A 17,735-nucleotide genomic window follows, 5' to 3' on the forward strand; every position below is an offset into this window, starting at 1 on the left:
ATCTGTTACTCACGAGAGTCTTTGCCGTTGCTGATGACACTGGCAGCACTGCGACTCCGTGCTAGGAAGGACAAGGTGGGTGTCATCAGTCGGTCCACAATGCTACTCTCCCATGGACTCAGCTCCAACTTACGAGCTGCAAGAAGCAAAATGTTAACATTCACAGAAGAGAGGTTAAATGCAACGAGTGCCACTTTTCTGTTTTCCTTTTTGTCATTTGCAGCTTTTCATCAATTTATATTTCTTCATCTTAAGAACTTAGAAAAGTTTTTTTCCCTTTTCTAAATACTACATACTACACACAATGAGGTGATATACAAAATCAAACTTTTTTCCAGTGTAGAACTAATAGAACAAAACAGATTCATATGACACCAATCCCACACCACCCCCAGTGGAATTAACTTATACCACAGTAATGCTATGAAACAAAATGGAGGTACAATAAAATGTGATATCACCCAAACCTTAAGACACACATTCTCTTTTACCTCACGCAAAGTAGTTCTAATTTTTGCTCAAGTGCATGCACTAGATAGACTGGCCTACTTATAAAGAGAATAAATAGCTTTACATATTCAGGGATAAAAACTGCTGTTTGCCTAAAAAACTACCCCTAATATGAGAGCAGTAACCTGTACTTATCAATATTTTGACATTTTGGACACATTTATTCTGGCACCATATAATGACAAGCTACACCACTATAATCGTGTAGTATAGTAATCAGCATATGGAGCACACAGAAACATATTTACTCATAATCTTTAGGCCAAGATAAATAAAAGAAAGTCAAAGAGACAGAAACAGCCACCACCAAAAATGAACAATACAGAAAATGGAACTCCACTGTGATCACTCCTTCAGTGGGAAAAGCAAGAGAACATGAAGTGAGAAAGTTCATACGTCCATATTTTCACATGAATGCATGAACGTCATGACCCAATTCAAATAGAGAGGTTGGGAAGGGGAGATATGATGCTGTAAGTGCTGGGGCAGGCAGGCAACTGGGAGACCAAAAGAGAATCAAATGAGGAAAATGGAAATTATAAAAAATGTGAATGGCGGAGCGGGCGAGGTGGGGTCCGGGGGCATGACCTTACTTCTGCTGGGGGAGTTCCAGAGGGTGGCAGAGGATTTGGAGAGGCGCTTGTTTAGAACAGAATCCACGTGTTTTGGCAGGTTGACCGTAGATATAGAGCATCGGCCTGTAAAACCCAGAGAATACCGCGGAGGCTTGAAGAGCCAAAAAGCAGCTACAATGGTCCATGGATCAAATATTACAAATACAGAAGGCATTCACAAATAACAAAGGTTTACAATACTTTACACAACACTAACTAAAAAACTGATGGGTCTTTTCTTCATATTGAGAAAACACAGTTTCAGAACATTTTCTTAAAACTGTATATTGCACATAAACATAACAGAAATAGAACAAACATCACAATCACCAGTTTATCAGGTGTACTCAGGTTTGAGCCGAGATATTTATATCCATTACTGAGGTTACTAGCTTTATTATAATGATTTTAGAATGATAGGCCAAAATTCTAGGATGAAAAATAAATTACATTTCTCTGACCCTTCCCTGGATAATTTCCTTTGAGACAAAACTCATCTGCAAATGAGGTCATGAGGCCCAGGGGAAAATGCCTTAGCACTTTGAATATTTAATGTTTTAACTTATCTGATATATTAGATATTGGGAGAAAACCATCCATTCATTATCTGTAACCACTTATCCAGTTCAGGGTCGCGGTGGGTCCAGAGCCCACCCGGAATCATTGAGCGCAAGGCAGGAATACACCCTGGAGGGGGCGCCAGTCCTTCACAGGGCAACACACACACATTCACTCACACCTACGGACACTATTTTTGAGTCGCCAATCTGCCTACAAATGTGTGTTTTTGGACTGTGGGAGGAAACCAGAGCACCCGGAGGAAACCCACGCGGACACGGGGAGAACACACCAAACTCCTCACAGTCACCTGGAGTGGGAATCGAACCCACAACCTCTAGGCCTCTGGAGCTGTGTGACTGCGACACTACCTGCTGCGTCACCGTGCCACATTTGAGACATTATATAATAATGCAAACTAAACAAACTCATCAAATGCTCTTTAAACAAACTGAAAGCAAGCAGAACTTCCACTCTGACCTGTACTTAACTGAAAACTACTATTATAGATATTTTGTGCTTAATCCTTATGAGTAGAGATTGTATTTAAACAGGTGTTCCACATATGAACACTAATAAAATAAATCAGTTGTGCTAAATAACTAAAGGTAAACAATTCTTTGTGATTTGCCTGAAATGCACTCACCCCACAGTGGCAAACAAATCTAAAGACAGATCCCAAAACCGAAGTCTAAAAATACATGTGGTTCTGAGGACATGCACCACTGATCTTGGGTGAACAAACACCATGGTTCTCAGTCATAAAAGATAAGGAACTTAACAAGATCCAACAACAGTTCATAATGAGGGGTTCATGACCAATTTTAAGGAAACCTGCTATTTAAAACATCTCTGTGTAAACACAGTAAAAATAGTTACAGATTTGAGAGGGGATAAGTTTTTTTTTTTTTTTGGCCAGGTTATTTTATCATTCACCAAAACCAATTGCAGCTGCAGTGACTCTGCTACTTACTTTGGCTCTGACTGGAATTGGCACTAAGAGCTCCAGCCCAAGACCATCTTTGTTGCCGAATCTCTGCCCATGTCTTCTTTGCAGACCTCTGGATGGCAGCTTCATAGCGCTCCTAACCACAAACAGACTTGCTTAGATATAGAATAATTCCCATCCTTTTATACAGTGCCAAGTGGCAAATATAAACCCGCTGTAATTATATTGAATTACTGGACATAACACTGCGTCATTGTATTTCAGTTTCTGTTGGGCTTTTGTGTGTGCGGGGATTTCTGAGTGCCACAACAGATGTATCAGGAGTATTTGCAGTTCCTTTGATATGCCTTTCAGCAATTGTTCAAGAAGTGGTTCACCTTGTTCTTCTCCAGTTTCTGTTTCTGTCTGTCCTCCAATGCAGCCCTGCGTTTCTCTGCCTTTATCCTCTGCTCCTCCAGCTTTCGCCTGCGCTCCTGCAACTGCTGATCACGCAGCTGCTTTGCCCGTTCCTCCTTCTCCAGCCACTCTGATTTCTTAGCAGCTTTAGTGGGAAACAAAGGAATGGAATAAAGGAAGTGTAGTGCATTCATTCATTTGTGCTGATTCCAGATCCTACCTGGCCCAAGGCAAAAACACACCCCGGACAGGGCGCCATTCCTTCAAAGGGCCAATAAGCAGCTAAACCCTAATGTTTAATCATTGGCTAGATCAAAAAAGTATAATAATTTGTTTAAATATTTACTGTGCTTTGGAAACGTAGAACATGTATATAACCAAGAAAACCAGCTGAGAAATGTATGTCATTGTATGCATTTATAATCCTACAAAAATACTAATTTTTCTGTAACGCTCATACAAATGGTTTATGGTCTACATATATATATATATATATATATGTTTACATATCAGTTTTTGTAAATGTACAGATTTGTAAATGTACTGCTGCCATTTCTATATTCGCAAACATTATCAGGCCATTTCACATGACTCCACACTAGAATCACCACTAATTGTTGAAACAAGCCTCAAAAACACGTTGTTCATTTTAGCACAGCAATCTAGTTTTTGTTTATTGCAGTTCTCTTAATCCATTAGAACACATTATCTGGTTCCAAGGTGGCACAGTACATGACCCAGAAACCCTTACAGACCTCACTGCAACTGCATCAAAACTACTCACTCCCAACCTACAATCTGTCATTTTACATAACTGTTGTTCATGGTGACAATGCTGTGGCATATTATACTTCAAGGGAAAAAAAAAAAAGAAATTTGCCCTACTCAACTGTCTGAACTAGCTATTCACCCGAGAGTGGTTATAAAACCTTTTCATTAGAAAAAATGCTAACAGACTTTCAATATCTTCCAGAGATAAATTGAATTACAGCAGCTTTATACAACGAGACATCTTGAAGTCTCTCACTCGCTTTCTGACTGACATTTAAAACCAAAAATCGCATCAAGCGTGTTATCCTCTTCAAATAATCACCAGCTTTTCATATGCTAAGTGCCATATTCTCAAGAGACTGCAGAAAAAAGAAGGTTATTGCTAATGTGACTCCAGAAATTTAGGGCTAGATGTGTTGTGGCTGCTTTTTATGAAAAGAAAGTGGGGGATAAAAAAAAATGATGGTGATTCCACGAAGCGCTTCAAATTTACAAACAATGAAACTCTCATCTGATATGATCGACAGGACTTCTGTGCAGTAGAAAAAGAGAGAGAGGAAGGCAGCATGAGGATCCAGGCAGAAATTGTGCCTAAAAGGCCTTTTCACAAATATAAAATGTGGATTTTTAAAGTTTATTAATAATGAATTGTGTCAGCAAATTAAAGGCATAAGCTTATAAACTGATTTGCATTGATGTTTCTGTGTTTTATTGGTTTATTGATTCTTGGTGTCCTTCAGTAAGCTAGCTTGGCAAAACCAATATTTTAAGCTTCTTTTTATTATTATTTTCTGGACCACAAATTCCTATTGGGTTATGCAAATTTATGAAAAGCTATCTACACAAAATCTGTCAGTCCTTGATGGGACTGTGCAAGTCAATATGACGCTGGGCCTCCGGATTTGAGAGTTATGAATTAGCCATGGCTTGAGTGGGCCAAAGTGTCTCCATCCATAAAGAATTCATAAATCACCAGAGAGAACAGGAAAGGAAAAAGGATAGGAAAAAAACTGCATGAGATTCCTACAGTCCAGTTCTCCTTTTCAACTGTACTATACATCAGGCACATTTCAAGTGATTTACCTAGGTATTATGGCTATTATCCTAAAAGTGGGGCAGCATTTATTTCCCCGTTGTGTTTTTAGAGCAAAAAAAAAAGAATCATTGTTATTAATACTAATAAATTATTAATACAAATAATAATAGTAATATTACTTAGAATTTCTCAATCTTGTCAAAATAAATGTGTGCAATTCCCATGTATATCCAACTATGTGTATAAAACTTACATGCAACTTGCTTACAACATAGACACACTGCACTCATGTGGCTGGAATGAATACTTGCAAGTTATTTTCTTTGATCGTCAGGAACAAAAACATACAAAACTAAACTCAAGCTTCATTGTCAGTCAGGCCAGCCTGGGTGTGACAGTGTGTTTACAAGACTAAATTCATCCTGTAATTATAGTGAACTTAAAACCTTTACAATACAAAACAGAATGACAAATGAGGTTTTTGGCAAAATGCACTTATGGTTGTGAACTCTACCTGAACCTTACCTTCTGTATTGTTGACAAAAATCAGTAGATCAAACTATGAAGCTTCTTCTTATATAAAATGTACCTCCCTTAGATCAGACTGGAATAGCTGAGAGATAATGTATTTGCATTTATTCATGGTAAAGCAATATCAGAATATACCTGTAGAGGGTCACTGACCCATCTAGAATGACTGCAGACATAATTTCCAAGACTGTCTTTCCCACTGGTGGACTGTGGGCATGAGCATTAAATAACACATATATATTTTAATTGGTGGACATGAATGACTCTTTGCAATAATATAAAACGACTAAGGAGTACAAACTGAACCATGATTTTGTGTGTTTTTCAGTTTTACTTTCTCACTGTTCTAAGAGGGAACCGCCATCCACCTTTATATTTGTTGTGCCACTCGAAATGGCTGGCACTGCCATTGCTTGAAATCTGTCTCTCAAATTTGACTTAGTCTAAATAATTTTAATTCAAAGTCAAGTCAGTAAATTTGCAAATGTCTATGTTGCAAAGAGTAAGTAACCCATAAATTAATCTCTAATTTAGTAATGTAATAAAATAACACTCCCGTTCCAGATGCTCATAAATTCCCCATTTCCCATGAGAGAAAAAAGGAGAGAATGTAGAAAGGTGAGACACTGCTTATAAAATTATACAAATGAAAAAATGTAGGAAAGAAGGCTCATTAAAAATGACTAATTGAAAGGAAGAATGTGGAAAAAATTGATTAGTCTCTTGACTGTGGACCACACACAACAAAAGTCACCACCACCACCACAGACACTTATGTAAGAGCTTACCTTGAAACTGGGTGCGCTGTTCTAGAGGGAGCGAGAAAGAAGACAAAAGTGCTTGTCAATCATGCAAAGCAGTGCATGTGTACAGCCATGAGCAGCAGAGTAAACACACAACAAACTCAGCCTTCTGTGTGAGGTTAAATTCAAGCTTATTTAGCTTGTTTAGTTCAGCTGTTATAAACTGAGGATGTGGCATGGAACTGTAGCAGTGCAGGTGACTTAAGATTGGGGACAAAGAGTTCTTGTTTGTTTCAGTGATAGCTAGGCATGAGTACCCAAGCAAAACAAAGAAGACTGGCTGGGTATAGACGTCTGTGGATGGGTTGTCATTTTGCAAAAATATATTTTTTTCCTATGGACATATAATATATTGTCCCAGGAAATCACATATGGAGGTGCAGCTGAGGGCACAACCACAGATGTCTATGAAAATAATGTGGATTTATAGCAGAAGTTAAACAAAAATATTTTCCTTAACAGTGTGCAAGTACCTGTGCAGGGTTTGCAACAAATTCAAAGTCATAAAGTAGAGGAAAGTTTAAATATTTTTAAAATATAAACAGCCTGACCAGCAGGAGGCACTGTCTTCCTTAAAATCCACAAGTCACTTACCAAGATATTTAGCTCTCTCCTCTCTCCTCTGCTTGGCTAATTTTTGTCTTTCCTCTGACTTCACTGCATCTGGAGAGTGAGAGAGAGCGAGAGAGAGAGCGAGAGAGAGAGAGAGAAAGAGAGAGAGAGATCGAGAGAGAGAGATGAGAAGAGTTATTGTGCTGCAAGCCCAAACTCCCATCTGCAGTGCTATAAAGCACTGGAAACTGGCAGCCGTGACACATTTCTAGAGCAGATATAGGCTCTTGGCCATTCACAGCACATTTCAGCAGAGGGGTCTATCAAAAAAAATCACCACAATTAACATTCATGTGAGCATACTTTCAAAATACGTCAGCTAAAGTCCTGAAATTAAAATACATAAAAACAACACCCCTATATTATAAAAGGTAAGAATGTAGTTTAGTTCTGCAGTGTGAAGGCAAACCTACCTTGTCTTTCCTTCTATGTCTGTGGAACAAACTGGTTTTTGTTCTTGTAAGTTGTCTTTATGAATGTTTTTTCCATGTGAAAACAAGGTGCAAGATTTGCTTTGTTCTTTTATATTGTTATACACCACGCTACAATAGCTGGGATGCAAACCACCCACACTTAATGCTTGGAGTGTTTAGCTGTGATCCTGATACAAAACTGCCTTTGAGCAAAGCAACAGGAGATTTACTCTCTGGACAGTTTAGTTCCACTGCAGTCCACCACAAATCAAGTGTTAACACTTGAAGGAAGAACTCCAGGGGAGTATGTGACAAGGAGATTAGACTTTTTTCCAGTGCACTTCACAAGAATAGAATCACTTCTCTAGTTTTGGATCCACTAGTAACAATATAATGCAAATTATACACAGATTAACCATTATGACCACCTTTGTTCTACACACACTGTCCATTCTCTCAGCTCCACTGTACCCAGGAACACTTAGTACTTCTACAGTTACTATAGTCCATTTGTTGTTCTGCATACGTTGTTTGCCCCATTGCACCCAGTTTTTCAATGATCAGGACCCCAACAGAGCAGGTATGTTTATCATGTTGTATTATTCACAGCGCTGCAGTGATTTGTGTAGAGGTGATATGTTAATATGTGTTACTTTGGTAAAAGTGGATCAGACACACGTCTGCTGCAGTTTTTTAACCACTCTGTATCACTGCTGGACTGAAAATAGTCCACCAAACAAATGCATCCAGTCAACAGTGTCCTGTGGGCAGCATCCAGTGACAACTTATTAAGAACTAGATGATGACCAACACAAGCTGTGCAGCAACAGATGAGCTGCTGTCTCTGACTTTACATCTACAAGGTGGACCAACAAGGTAGGTGTGTGTATTAGAGTGGACTGTGAGTAGATGCAGTGTTTAAAAACTGTCTGATCCACTCTCAACAGCACAATGCACATTAACACACCACCATCACATCAGTGTCACTACAGCGCTGAGAATGATCCACCACTCAAATAATCGCTGCTCTATGGTGGTCCTGTGGGGTTCCTGACCATTGAAGAACAGGGTGAAAACGGGGCAAACAAAGTATGCAGAGCAACAGGCAGACTTCAGTTTGTAATTGTAGAACTACAAAGTTCTACTGTAGGGTCAATGGAGCTGAGAGAATGATATCTGTACCTGTACAAAATGTCTCCCAGATCTTTTTTAAACACCAAAAAAAAAAAATAATAAATAAATAAATAAATAAAATCATTAAATCTGATGCTAGCAGCAGTCAGGTTCCTTATGGCCCTGGGCCAACTCAGGCAAACGTATTTATAGTAGTCAGAAAGCTGAAGTGCCGAGTCCCACGGGCCACAGGAGCTGATGAGCAGCCCACGGTTCATCTTGATGAGTCACCCAGCCCGAGCCAGAAAAAGCAGCAGACTGACCCAGAAACAGCTTGTGGATGGTTAAAAGCAGCAACGTCTGTACTGCAGAAGCACCTGCAGTGGCTTCACAGACTCTGTTATCTCCAGAAGCAAAATTATTACTGTGCAATAGATCTACAATATGCTTAATTTTTTTGTTTTTGTAAATGATTTTTTTTCCCACCAAATGCCATTTAAATGTTATAGATGCTTCAGGGCTATTTAAAAAGGCCCAAAATTATAAGTCCATGGAGTTAATGTACCATAAAGCTTATTCTTTCTGCTCCTATTTCTGTTATTCGTTCTAATTACCAGGAGATCATGGTGATGAAAGTGCAACAACACATTGGTTAAGAATTTACTGCAATTGATTCTGAATATGCTACTTATATGATTATTGCTAATTATAGGGCATGCTAGAAAGGAGCAATTTGAATACCATAAGACAGAAATATAGAGCATACACCACAGGCTAAAGAGCTGCTAAGTCAGTACCAAAAAAACAGCTACTGTAATTAACAGGAACACTGCAGAGGTGCTTATGAATCAGAAAATGGATATTTTGTGCTACAAAGCTGCCATTTTCACCAGAAAAATCCAGGCCATCCATCAAGAGCCTAGCCATGTCTCCATAGCAACCATGACCGGTTCCACGATCACAGGCGAAACACCAGAGAGACTCAGTGGCAACAGAAGTGGAGTCAGCTGATCATGTGTTCTCTCTGCTGGCCGTCCGGACCTACAGGCTTCAGCATGCTACACAAGGACTTACTGCACACTGCCAACTACCACCAGTAACATCATCAAGGTCATTCACTGCCTCCTTTAATCAAACACTCTTATTACCCTCTAGTATAAGGACTATAATCAACAAAGAGAGCTTTATCAAGGTCTGCAGCACCTAAAATAAAAAGGAGTTGGACACCAACAAGGAAATTTAAGCTGTTGCTGATGCTACAAAAAGACCCCCACCACCATCACTCCAATGTCTAATTCATTTTTGCCCCAAGGACACTTTTTAATGGCATGTTAAATATTTTTAACACGCTTCACATTGGTTCTCTCTTGCTACAATAATTATATTCCAATGGCTATTTATGAATCTTCACACAAGTTAGTATATACAGAACAGACAACAAGGCGAGGACTATACTTTCCCCTTTGCACACTCATTCAAACACGTAAACTACAATCAGTGTACTTGGAGGTGAAAATGAGGTGGGGATAAACTCAAAGCAAAAATGCTGGTTATTCTAAAGCCTAAATAAAGCCCTTTGCCATAGCGCAGGTTTGAACAAGAAGCTATTGTACAATGAACGTGACAGAAAGCCAGGGTCATAAATCTTACCCTTTGGCATAGCACAGTGAAATGTGAAGCCTTGTCAGGTGTCACTGTGACTCCTTTCCTAAGAACCGAACGCAATTATGATTATGCACCACCAAGAATTAACCATTAAATGTACCCAAATATTTTACATAATATTTTACTTTTCATTTTACTGTACACGTATCGAGTTGGACATATCTTTCCATGACTAATTTCTAGAAAACTCGTTTATGTACACTTGTCCAAATGATGAGCGCATATCTATGTAAATTAGGTCAGTATGATGGCTCCAGGTTTACTTTGCTATTCACATTTTCATAACGGTCCTTGTCAAATACTGTAAAGATATGTAGATATTCAAACACTGTTTGACCCCAACGTACAGCAGGCACATTGAATACGTACCTTTCTTAGATTGGGGACTGGCATGTGGTCGTGGACTGGGTGTCACAGGTGACTTTGGAATGATATCGGACCTTGAAGTTGACGTTACAGCCCTTTGTTCAGCATCCTTTATAGTAGTTGTGCTAACATCTGTTTTTGAGTGGGTCTTCACCTCTTCATTGTTGCCTGTAGTGGGTTTTTCCTCTGTATATTTTGTTGGATCTGATCAAAAATAATAATAATAATAATCAAAAAACTAATATAAATAAGAACACAAACTTCTACCTTGGAGAGATACATAATTAATTTCAGCTGCAGATTCAAATAATAAGAATTTGAGCAATATAAAAGGAGATTGCAACAGAGTGAACATTCAAAACATGAATTATTTTAATACTGACAGCAGGCTTCAGTTCAGAAAAAAAATAAGTTCATCTCTGTAAATAATTCAGTGGAACCAGTTTTTATTCAATATTAACCTAAGCACTGACCTGTGATTACTATTGACAGTAAAAATGACTAAATGGCTGTCAGAAAGATTATAAAAGCAAACTTGGCCGGCATGCCTTTCCTCTCCACAGTTCCAGAAGGCATTGATTCAGCAGTGAGAGAGGGAAGGGGAAAAAATAAAACATGACAGATGAGGAGGTCCTGCTCATGATACAGGCATCTGAGCCAATCAATTACAGAAGAAGGCAGAAATTTTGTCTAAGAGTGAACAACTAAAAATAAGTGTCCATTCTGCCAGAGTTCCAGCACTAATCAGCATGAACTGAGTTTGTAGCATATAGTAGCATGTAGCAGGTCAAATACGGTCCACTATATATTGTTCTTGAATGTGAGATCTCGGAACAGAACTCTTTCGTATGTAGAGGATTAACTGTAATTCACGGTTCAGACTTCAATGGAATATGCAAAAACTATCAATATCATGAGTGTTTGAATGTGAGCCATCACCTTGTAGTACCTTATGTCAATAGAGAGTGCACACAGTTAAGTTTCATGATATCAGATAATGCTACTTTGTTTAGATAATTATGCCACAGTTCTCACACTCTTTCTAATAAGTCTAAAGAGCCTGTTATGTCTATCAAACAAATAAAAAAAGCACAAAACTGCAGAATCATCAGTGGGCTCCATCCATGAAGATATCCCAAAAACAGGAGATAATGGGTTAAGTCTAGATTCACAACTGTACTTAAAATAAAAGCGTTTTTTTCTTCCATCATTGTTTTAAAAAGAGAAAAAATGTAACATATTATTCAGAGTATTTGATCACAAAATTGGCTAAGAAAAAAAATCACTACAGCTCCACTAATTAGAGGTACGGGCACCCCTTAAGTCTTTCTGTCCATAATGACCATAATGTTTACATATTAATTTTTGTTTTAGTTATTTGTTAAATGTCCCATTCTTCCAGCTGATATACCCATTTTCTGCCACCAAAGTTGACCCACATATCAGAATTACATACATTCCTTCATGTCACCTAACTGAGAATGACCTCATCCTTCAAAAACCCAAACATTCCATTTGTTTTTTTTGTTTTTTTTTACTGCAGTAGTTCTCTACTCTTTTACATATCCATTCAACGGCCATGAAGCGGAAGAGTCATGCTCACAAAGCCAAGAGCACAGAGACAGAGAAGAAGAAGAAGGGGCACAGAGGGTGAGAGGAAATGTAGTAAAGAAGTCTGCCCAAGTCAAACTCCAAGGCTCTTGGCAGACTACTTTTGCCATTCTAGCTTTTGTTTCGCTGTAAGAGATGTGAGAATACACTGAGGGTCATTTGCCTTTAATCATTATAGCACACCACTGTACTCTACTAGACAATATGATCAGAGGTTTAATTAATAGTGAGTCAATTATAGCCCATAGTGAACCTTTGCAGCAAAATAAAAATACATTCTGACATAACTGGTAAGTTTCCCCAAACTCAAATCTATGAAATGCTTTTAAATATATTCCATGTCTGCCAAATCAAATCTGATTTCATAGTTACCTCAGTATTCATGTTTTCAGTAAAGCTCTATAATAAACAACATTCCAAATCAAATTGAGCTGTAATTTAATTTTAAACTTACCTCCAATACATGTCTTATCATTATATTTAATCAATGATTTCAAACGTGGTGTTCAAAGCCTGGCTGGTCAAAACTTACATTTCTGTTTTATATCATACATATTTGATATAGGAGTGTGAGCAGGAGTAAAGCAAGAAAAAAAGCTGTGATGTTAGGAACTAATTGAATGTGAAAAGTGTACATAGGAAAAATAAATCATTAATGGTGAAAGTGAAATGAGTTTGGGAACCGTACTGCTTCTTTCTCCCCCCTCACTCACTATTGTGCTAAGGATTACAGCAAAGTCATAATTCTCCTTTTGTGCTCAGAAAAAGAACAGTGCCAAAACATATCCATATTTCACAGTTACACTGCTTCAATTTACCAAATTATTATTATTATTTATTTATTTTTACTTCTAAACTGTGCTAGTCTTATACTATTACTGCATGGCACACTGCACAAAATGCTGCATCTAAAACATCAGCCTTATTTTGTTATAGATGTGAAGATATGAAAGATAAATTGGTGAGAAATCCATGATGTAAAAAAATAGATTTCTCCTTGCAACATTCCAGAGAGAGCTGTACTGAAAGGGTAATGAATGACCTCATCCCCCACACCACACCCCTCACCCCGGATGGGTGATGTAAGGAGAAATGGTGCCCCTAATGGGAGGGGGATGTGGCGAGGAAAGAAAGACAGGAGCAGACTAACTGGAGGCCCAGGGTAAACACCAGCTACTGGATTATAGCCAGAGAGAGACAGCTAAAGAGAACATAGACTGCCAAAGTGAGTGAGAGAGACAGGAGGAACATTTTGTTAGGGGTTAATAAAATGCTTATTTGTATTTTAATTTTTGTTATTCTTTTCCATAAATCTTGCATTAGGAAATTGTTCTTTAAAAACATTTTTGAAAATACTCAGTGTTCAAAAGTAACCCACAGATATAGCTATATCTCATTTTAGAAGGTTCAAGAGAAATGGGTATTGGAAGACAGCGCTTAACAGCTCTAGTGTTGAACCACTTAGGATCTGGGTGTGTATAAATGTTGGAAAGAGCACAGAAGAGGGTGTGTGTGCATTCAATTGTGCAGGGCTAAGGAAACTCACTCTCTGACCACTGCGTGAATCTGTTCCACTGTTGAGAAACATCAAGCCGCAGCACATCAGCTCAGACAACCCAGCTTATGTTGACCATACGGATTGTCTGAAACACTGGAGGAGCCTGTTTAATAAACTGTGAACATTCATTCATTCATTGTCTGTAACCGCTTATCCAGTTAAGGGTGGATCCGGAGCCTATCCGGAACCACTGGGAGCAACTGTGAACAATGCATGAAAAATGTCTTCATCTAAATGTTCTGTGTTACACTTTTCCATAATCCTTGCAGTGTCTGCATAACTCCAAAATTCCACTATCTATTTGCACACAGGAGTGAGGTAACCAGTTAATCAGACACAAAGGCATGTGCTATGGATCTGCTGTGTGCACCCAGCATGTGCCATTGCAAATGTACAGGCATTAAGGGACTGCAACATCTCTCAGTAGACTGGCAGAATGCTATATATATGTACAGTACTACATGCCATTAATTAATCTTTCACCTTCCACTTTATCACTGTTGGACACCACAATGAGTATTTCCAGTAGTGTTTGGTAAAGTCATACATTTCTTTTTGATATGGGATAGATAAACAGAGAAAATACAACACAATTTGTAATTGAGTGAGTAAAGCTATTTGTTTTGCTATAATATCACCCATTATTTTTATGAAGTAGTAGCAGACAAGGTTGTTGAAGAGCGTATAAAAACTCCAGTTGCAGTGCTGCACATGATAGACGCTGTGAAAAACATGCACGCAAACATTGCACTATCATGTAAGTGTCAGAACAGCTCTGAAAATAGTGTGACATCAGTGTTTGAATCGAGTAACCACTCCCATCTGTTATTTACCTCATGATTTATTTTCCAGGTTGAATCAATCATAAACATTACTGATGCCATGTGGTAAATTGAAATTACCCCCAGATCCCCATGTACAACTAATCCAGTCCGAATAGAGCTTAATAGAGCTTGTGTAAAAACAGAACAGATTGGATTTTGTATGCTTTTTCTTTCTATTGTTTATGTACATATAGTTATTACCCTGTGCCCCAGCTGAAAGCTAGCTATAACTAAAAGCAATGCTTTTTCACATGCTAAATATAAGCAGGTAACAAGCTGTTAGACCATATTTTCTTTGCAGAAAAGGCCTAAACATATAGTTTGTTCATGTTGCTTACAGAGGCAAACTTTAGCATGTAAACAAGCAAATGCCAACATGCATAATATGAATACCTAACATGTAATTGCAAGGAGTACCAGGATCGTCTTAAATACAGTGTTGGTCTGCAGCCCCACCCAGCCATACAGTGGCCATCCCACAGCACTGTGCCTAACTACAGGCTCTGCAGGAACACGCCCAGTGGCAAAACTAAAACACTATTCACAAAGACCATTTACTTTAGACATGAACAGTGGGCCACTGGGAGCTAATGGCAATCACTCTGAACTACAGAATTTGAGCTCAGCAATCAGATAAGTGAGAGTGGGCTTACAAAAAGTTTATGAAAATATTAATGGACTAAGTTAAACATTTGGAGGATATTGTGGACTGATTTGCAGTGGATGGATGTGGCACACTAAAAAGACAAAAACCCTCAAATGAACACTTACTGCCAGATGGCTAATACCCCTCCATACTCAATATAGAGCCTGCTATTTTAAAATGTCATAAAAAAAGAAAGATAACATTGGTTTAGAAACACTTCTTACAATGATGCACACCTATCACTGGATACAGACCCACACCACAACAGTGGCCTTTAGCTGCACTCGCCTGCCTCTAATATTAGGTCTGCTGACTGTCTGAAGCCTGTCTGCCATGGTATGACTTTCCTACTTCTAAACCTCTTAAAATACACATGCTTGTGAATTCCCCCTCCCTCAGAATACACAGACGTGTAAGAAGTAGAGTACAGCTGATGAAGACTAAACTTAGGCCACATCATTTTGTCATGACAACACAGGATCTTCAGACATGTGCAGAAGGAGGAGAACAGCAACCACAGCCAGTGACAATTAGGAAGAAGTAGAAAACGATTCAGAATCAGATTGTGTTGAGGCTTCACATGCTTTGAGAGGGAATATGTCCTCACTGATTTGAATGGTTCATAATTCAACACATAGTTTCAGTTTGTGCATAATTACTTGTCAGTGGTCTTGCAAAGGCCAAGATGAGCAAAACTTATTGGGAAAAGCTATTTTTATCTTACTGAAGCAGAGTATAATTATGCAAGAATACATTTGTCTGTGTCAAATGATGTGTTCCATTCCTGAGGCTACAAAGACATACTCTCACACATTTGTGAAAGAAATTATTAATGGATTCATCAGGGCAGGATTTATCAACTTAATTATCTTCCTCTTTTTAAAATGCCTGACTAATGCACAAAGATATGACATGGATAGATATTCTGCAGTCCATAATTATAGATAATTAATCAAATCCGTTTCTGGTGGCTAGTTTACTAATTCTACCTAATAGAAATACAGTGTTTAAGAACAAATGTTGGTATAAAATATGACTAACTCAGTTTCACTACTTGTATGGTGTTTAATAAATATTCTTAGTTTGGTTGAAATAATGAAATCTTTCGAGGGCTGAATCAGGTGTGCTGGAGCAAGGAACAGACAAGACTGCGTAACATAATTAGAGCAACCATTACTACATGGTCTATGTAGTTTGCGGTTAGATTTAAGAGGCCTGGACTGTATTTATCTTTCTTTCCAGTGGGAGTTGAGTGAGAGGACTGCATGTCATGCGAGAGTTCAGTGACTGACGGCATGTGATTTATTCCATCTGCATGCTGCAGACAAGGCCTGGGCTGGTGTGATTTTATCACACCATCAACCCATGGACTACTCCCCGATCGACCTCTTGAGATACAGAAGGCTTATTCCAATAATATTCCAAGTCTAATGAACAAACAAACACATACAGATTATCACCACTGTTCATACTAGTAATTCAGTAATCTAATCAGACATTATACTCCTGCATGAGTAATAAACATCCTGCTGTTCCAGAACAATAAATATATGAACAGATATCAGTGTGAAATATTGGTCAAACTTAAATATTTCATGTGCTGATTTCTTGTTTTATAATATATATATATATATATATATATATTCTTAGTTTGCAGTTTGTGTGATACTTTGTTTTGTCTTACTGAAACAGATAACGTGCACAAATCTGTACAGTGTAAAAAGTGTATAATAATAGAAAAAGTACTTTATAACTTAAATATCAACCATTTGGGAATGGAAAGCACAGTGTAGAAGTCACTGACATAAAATATTGTACAATTTATTAACTGTAAGCTACGTATTTGTTCAACACTGAAAAGAATGAGATTTGCTACAAAGAAGATTTACCAAATCCTTTCTCCTGAAAAATGCACCTTGTGAAACAAAATATGGATTAAAACTGAATGGTAGTGAAGGGACATTTGATTTTCTGCATATCGTTATAGTCAAACTGTATGCATACTGAATAAAACAGATTATGGAGAGCAAAGCTCTGTTCCTAAAAACTATAACAGTATTTGGAGGTTTATACATAGGCTCAGATTAAAGAATTTTCACTGCATAGGGCTCCATCAAAATAGCTCAGAGACTATTTTCCTTCCTCTTATTTGGCTAAGCAAGCAAATTAATATAGTCAGATGAGATTAGCTTAATTATTCTGGCACTCACTACACTATTTCCCGTTGCCTTTAATTCTGAGATGAAGAATATACTGGATTGCTGTGTAAGAAATACATTTCTCAAGCATTTTTCATTAAATGATGTGTAATGTTTTGTTTTGATTTGTTACCTTAGGTATTGAAGACAACATCCGAATATTTCTATGCATTCTTGTGTACATACATGAAACAGAAATAATTGTCAATGTATATTTTAATAGAGGTAGTGTATAAAAGAAAAGGTAGTGTATTGTGGTTAATATTGTAAGATGGCACTTGAACTGAAATGAAAAAAGGAAAATGAATGAAACCAAACTTCTATATTCCCTTAAATGGGCACAAAGAACAGTGATGGTATTCAAAAGGCTTTCTTAGAAAAACCTTACATTTCTACCAAATCTCAATAACCAAAAATGTTATCAGCTCCTCTTCCACAACACTACAAAACATGTAATGTAAATTGTAATATGTAAAGGTGATCATTACATAAGCTGACCCTGGCATCTCTGAAACTGGAGCAGAGCAATACTGTTCCACTGGCATGACAGAAGGAGGTTGG

At 38.0% G+C, this 17,735-nt stretch overlaps 1 protein-coding gene across 2 annotated transcripts in view; it reads right to left on the bottom strand.

Annotated features, from left to right (window-relative positions):
• map7d1a (MAP7 domain containing 1a) overlaps positions 1–17,735 on the bottom strand; it is a 34,298-nt gene that overhangs the window by 11,926 nt on the left and 4,637 nt on the right. The window contains exons 2-8 of one of the 2 annotated variants that reach the window (XM_066683762.1): positions 10,341–10,541; positions 6,763–6,831; positions 6,154–6,174; positions 3,009–3,172; positions 2,656–2,767; positions 1,104–1,208; positions 14–136 (exon numbers count right to left, since the gene is read on the bottom strand). In XM_066683762.1, the coding sequence (XP_066539859.1) occupies positions 14–136; positions 1,104–1,208; positions 2,656–2,767; positions 3,009–3,172; positions 6,154–6,174; positions 6,763–6,831; positions 10,341–10,541 (795 nt within the window). The remainder of the gene's footprint in view (positions 1–13; positions 137–1,103; positions 1,209–2,655; positions 2,768–3,008; positions 3,173–6,153; positions 6,175–6,762; positions 6,832–10,340; positions 10,542–17,735) is intronic. The other variant, XM_066683763.1, reaches the window with a different exon arrangement.

Source organism: Hoplias malabaricus, chromosome 10, assembly GCF_029633855.1.
Source record: "Hoplias malabaricus isolate fHopMal1 chromosome 10, fHopMal1.hap1, whole genome shotgun sequence".
Lineage (NCBI taxonomy): Eukaryota > Metazoa > Chordata > Actinopteri > Characiformes > Erythrinidae > Hoplias > Hoplias malabaricus.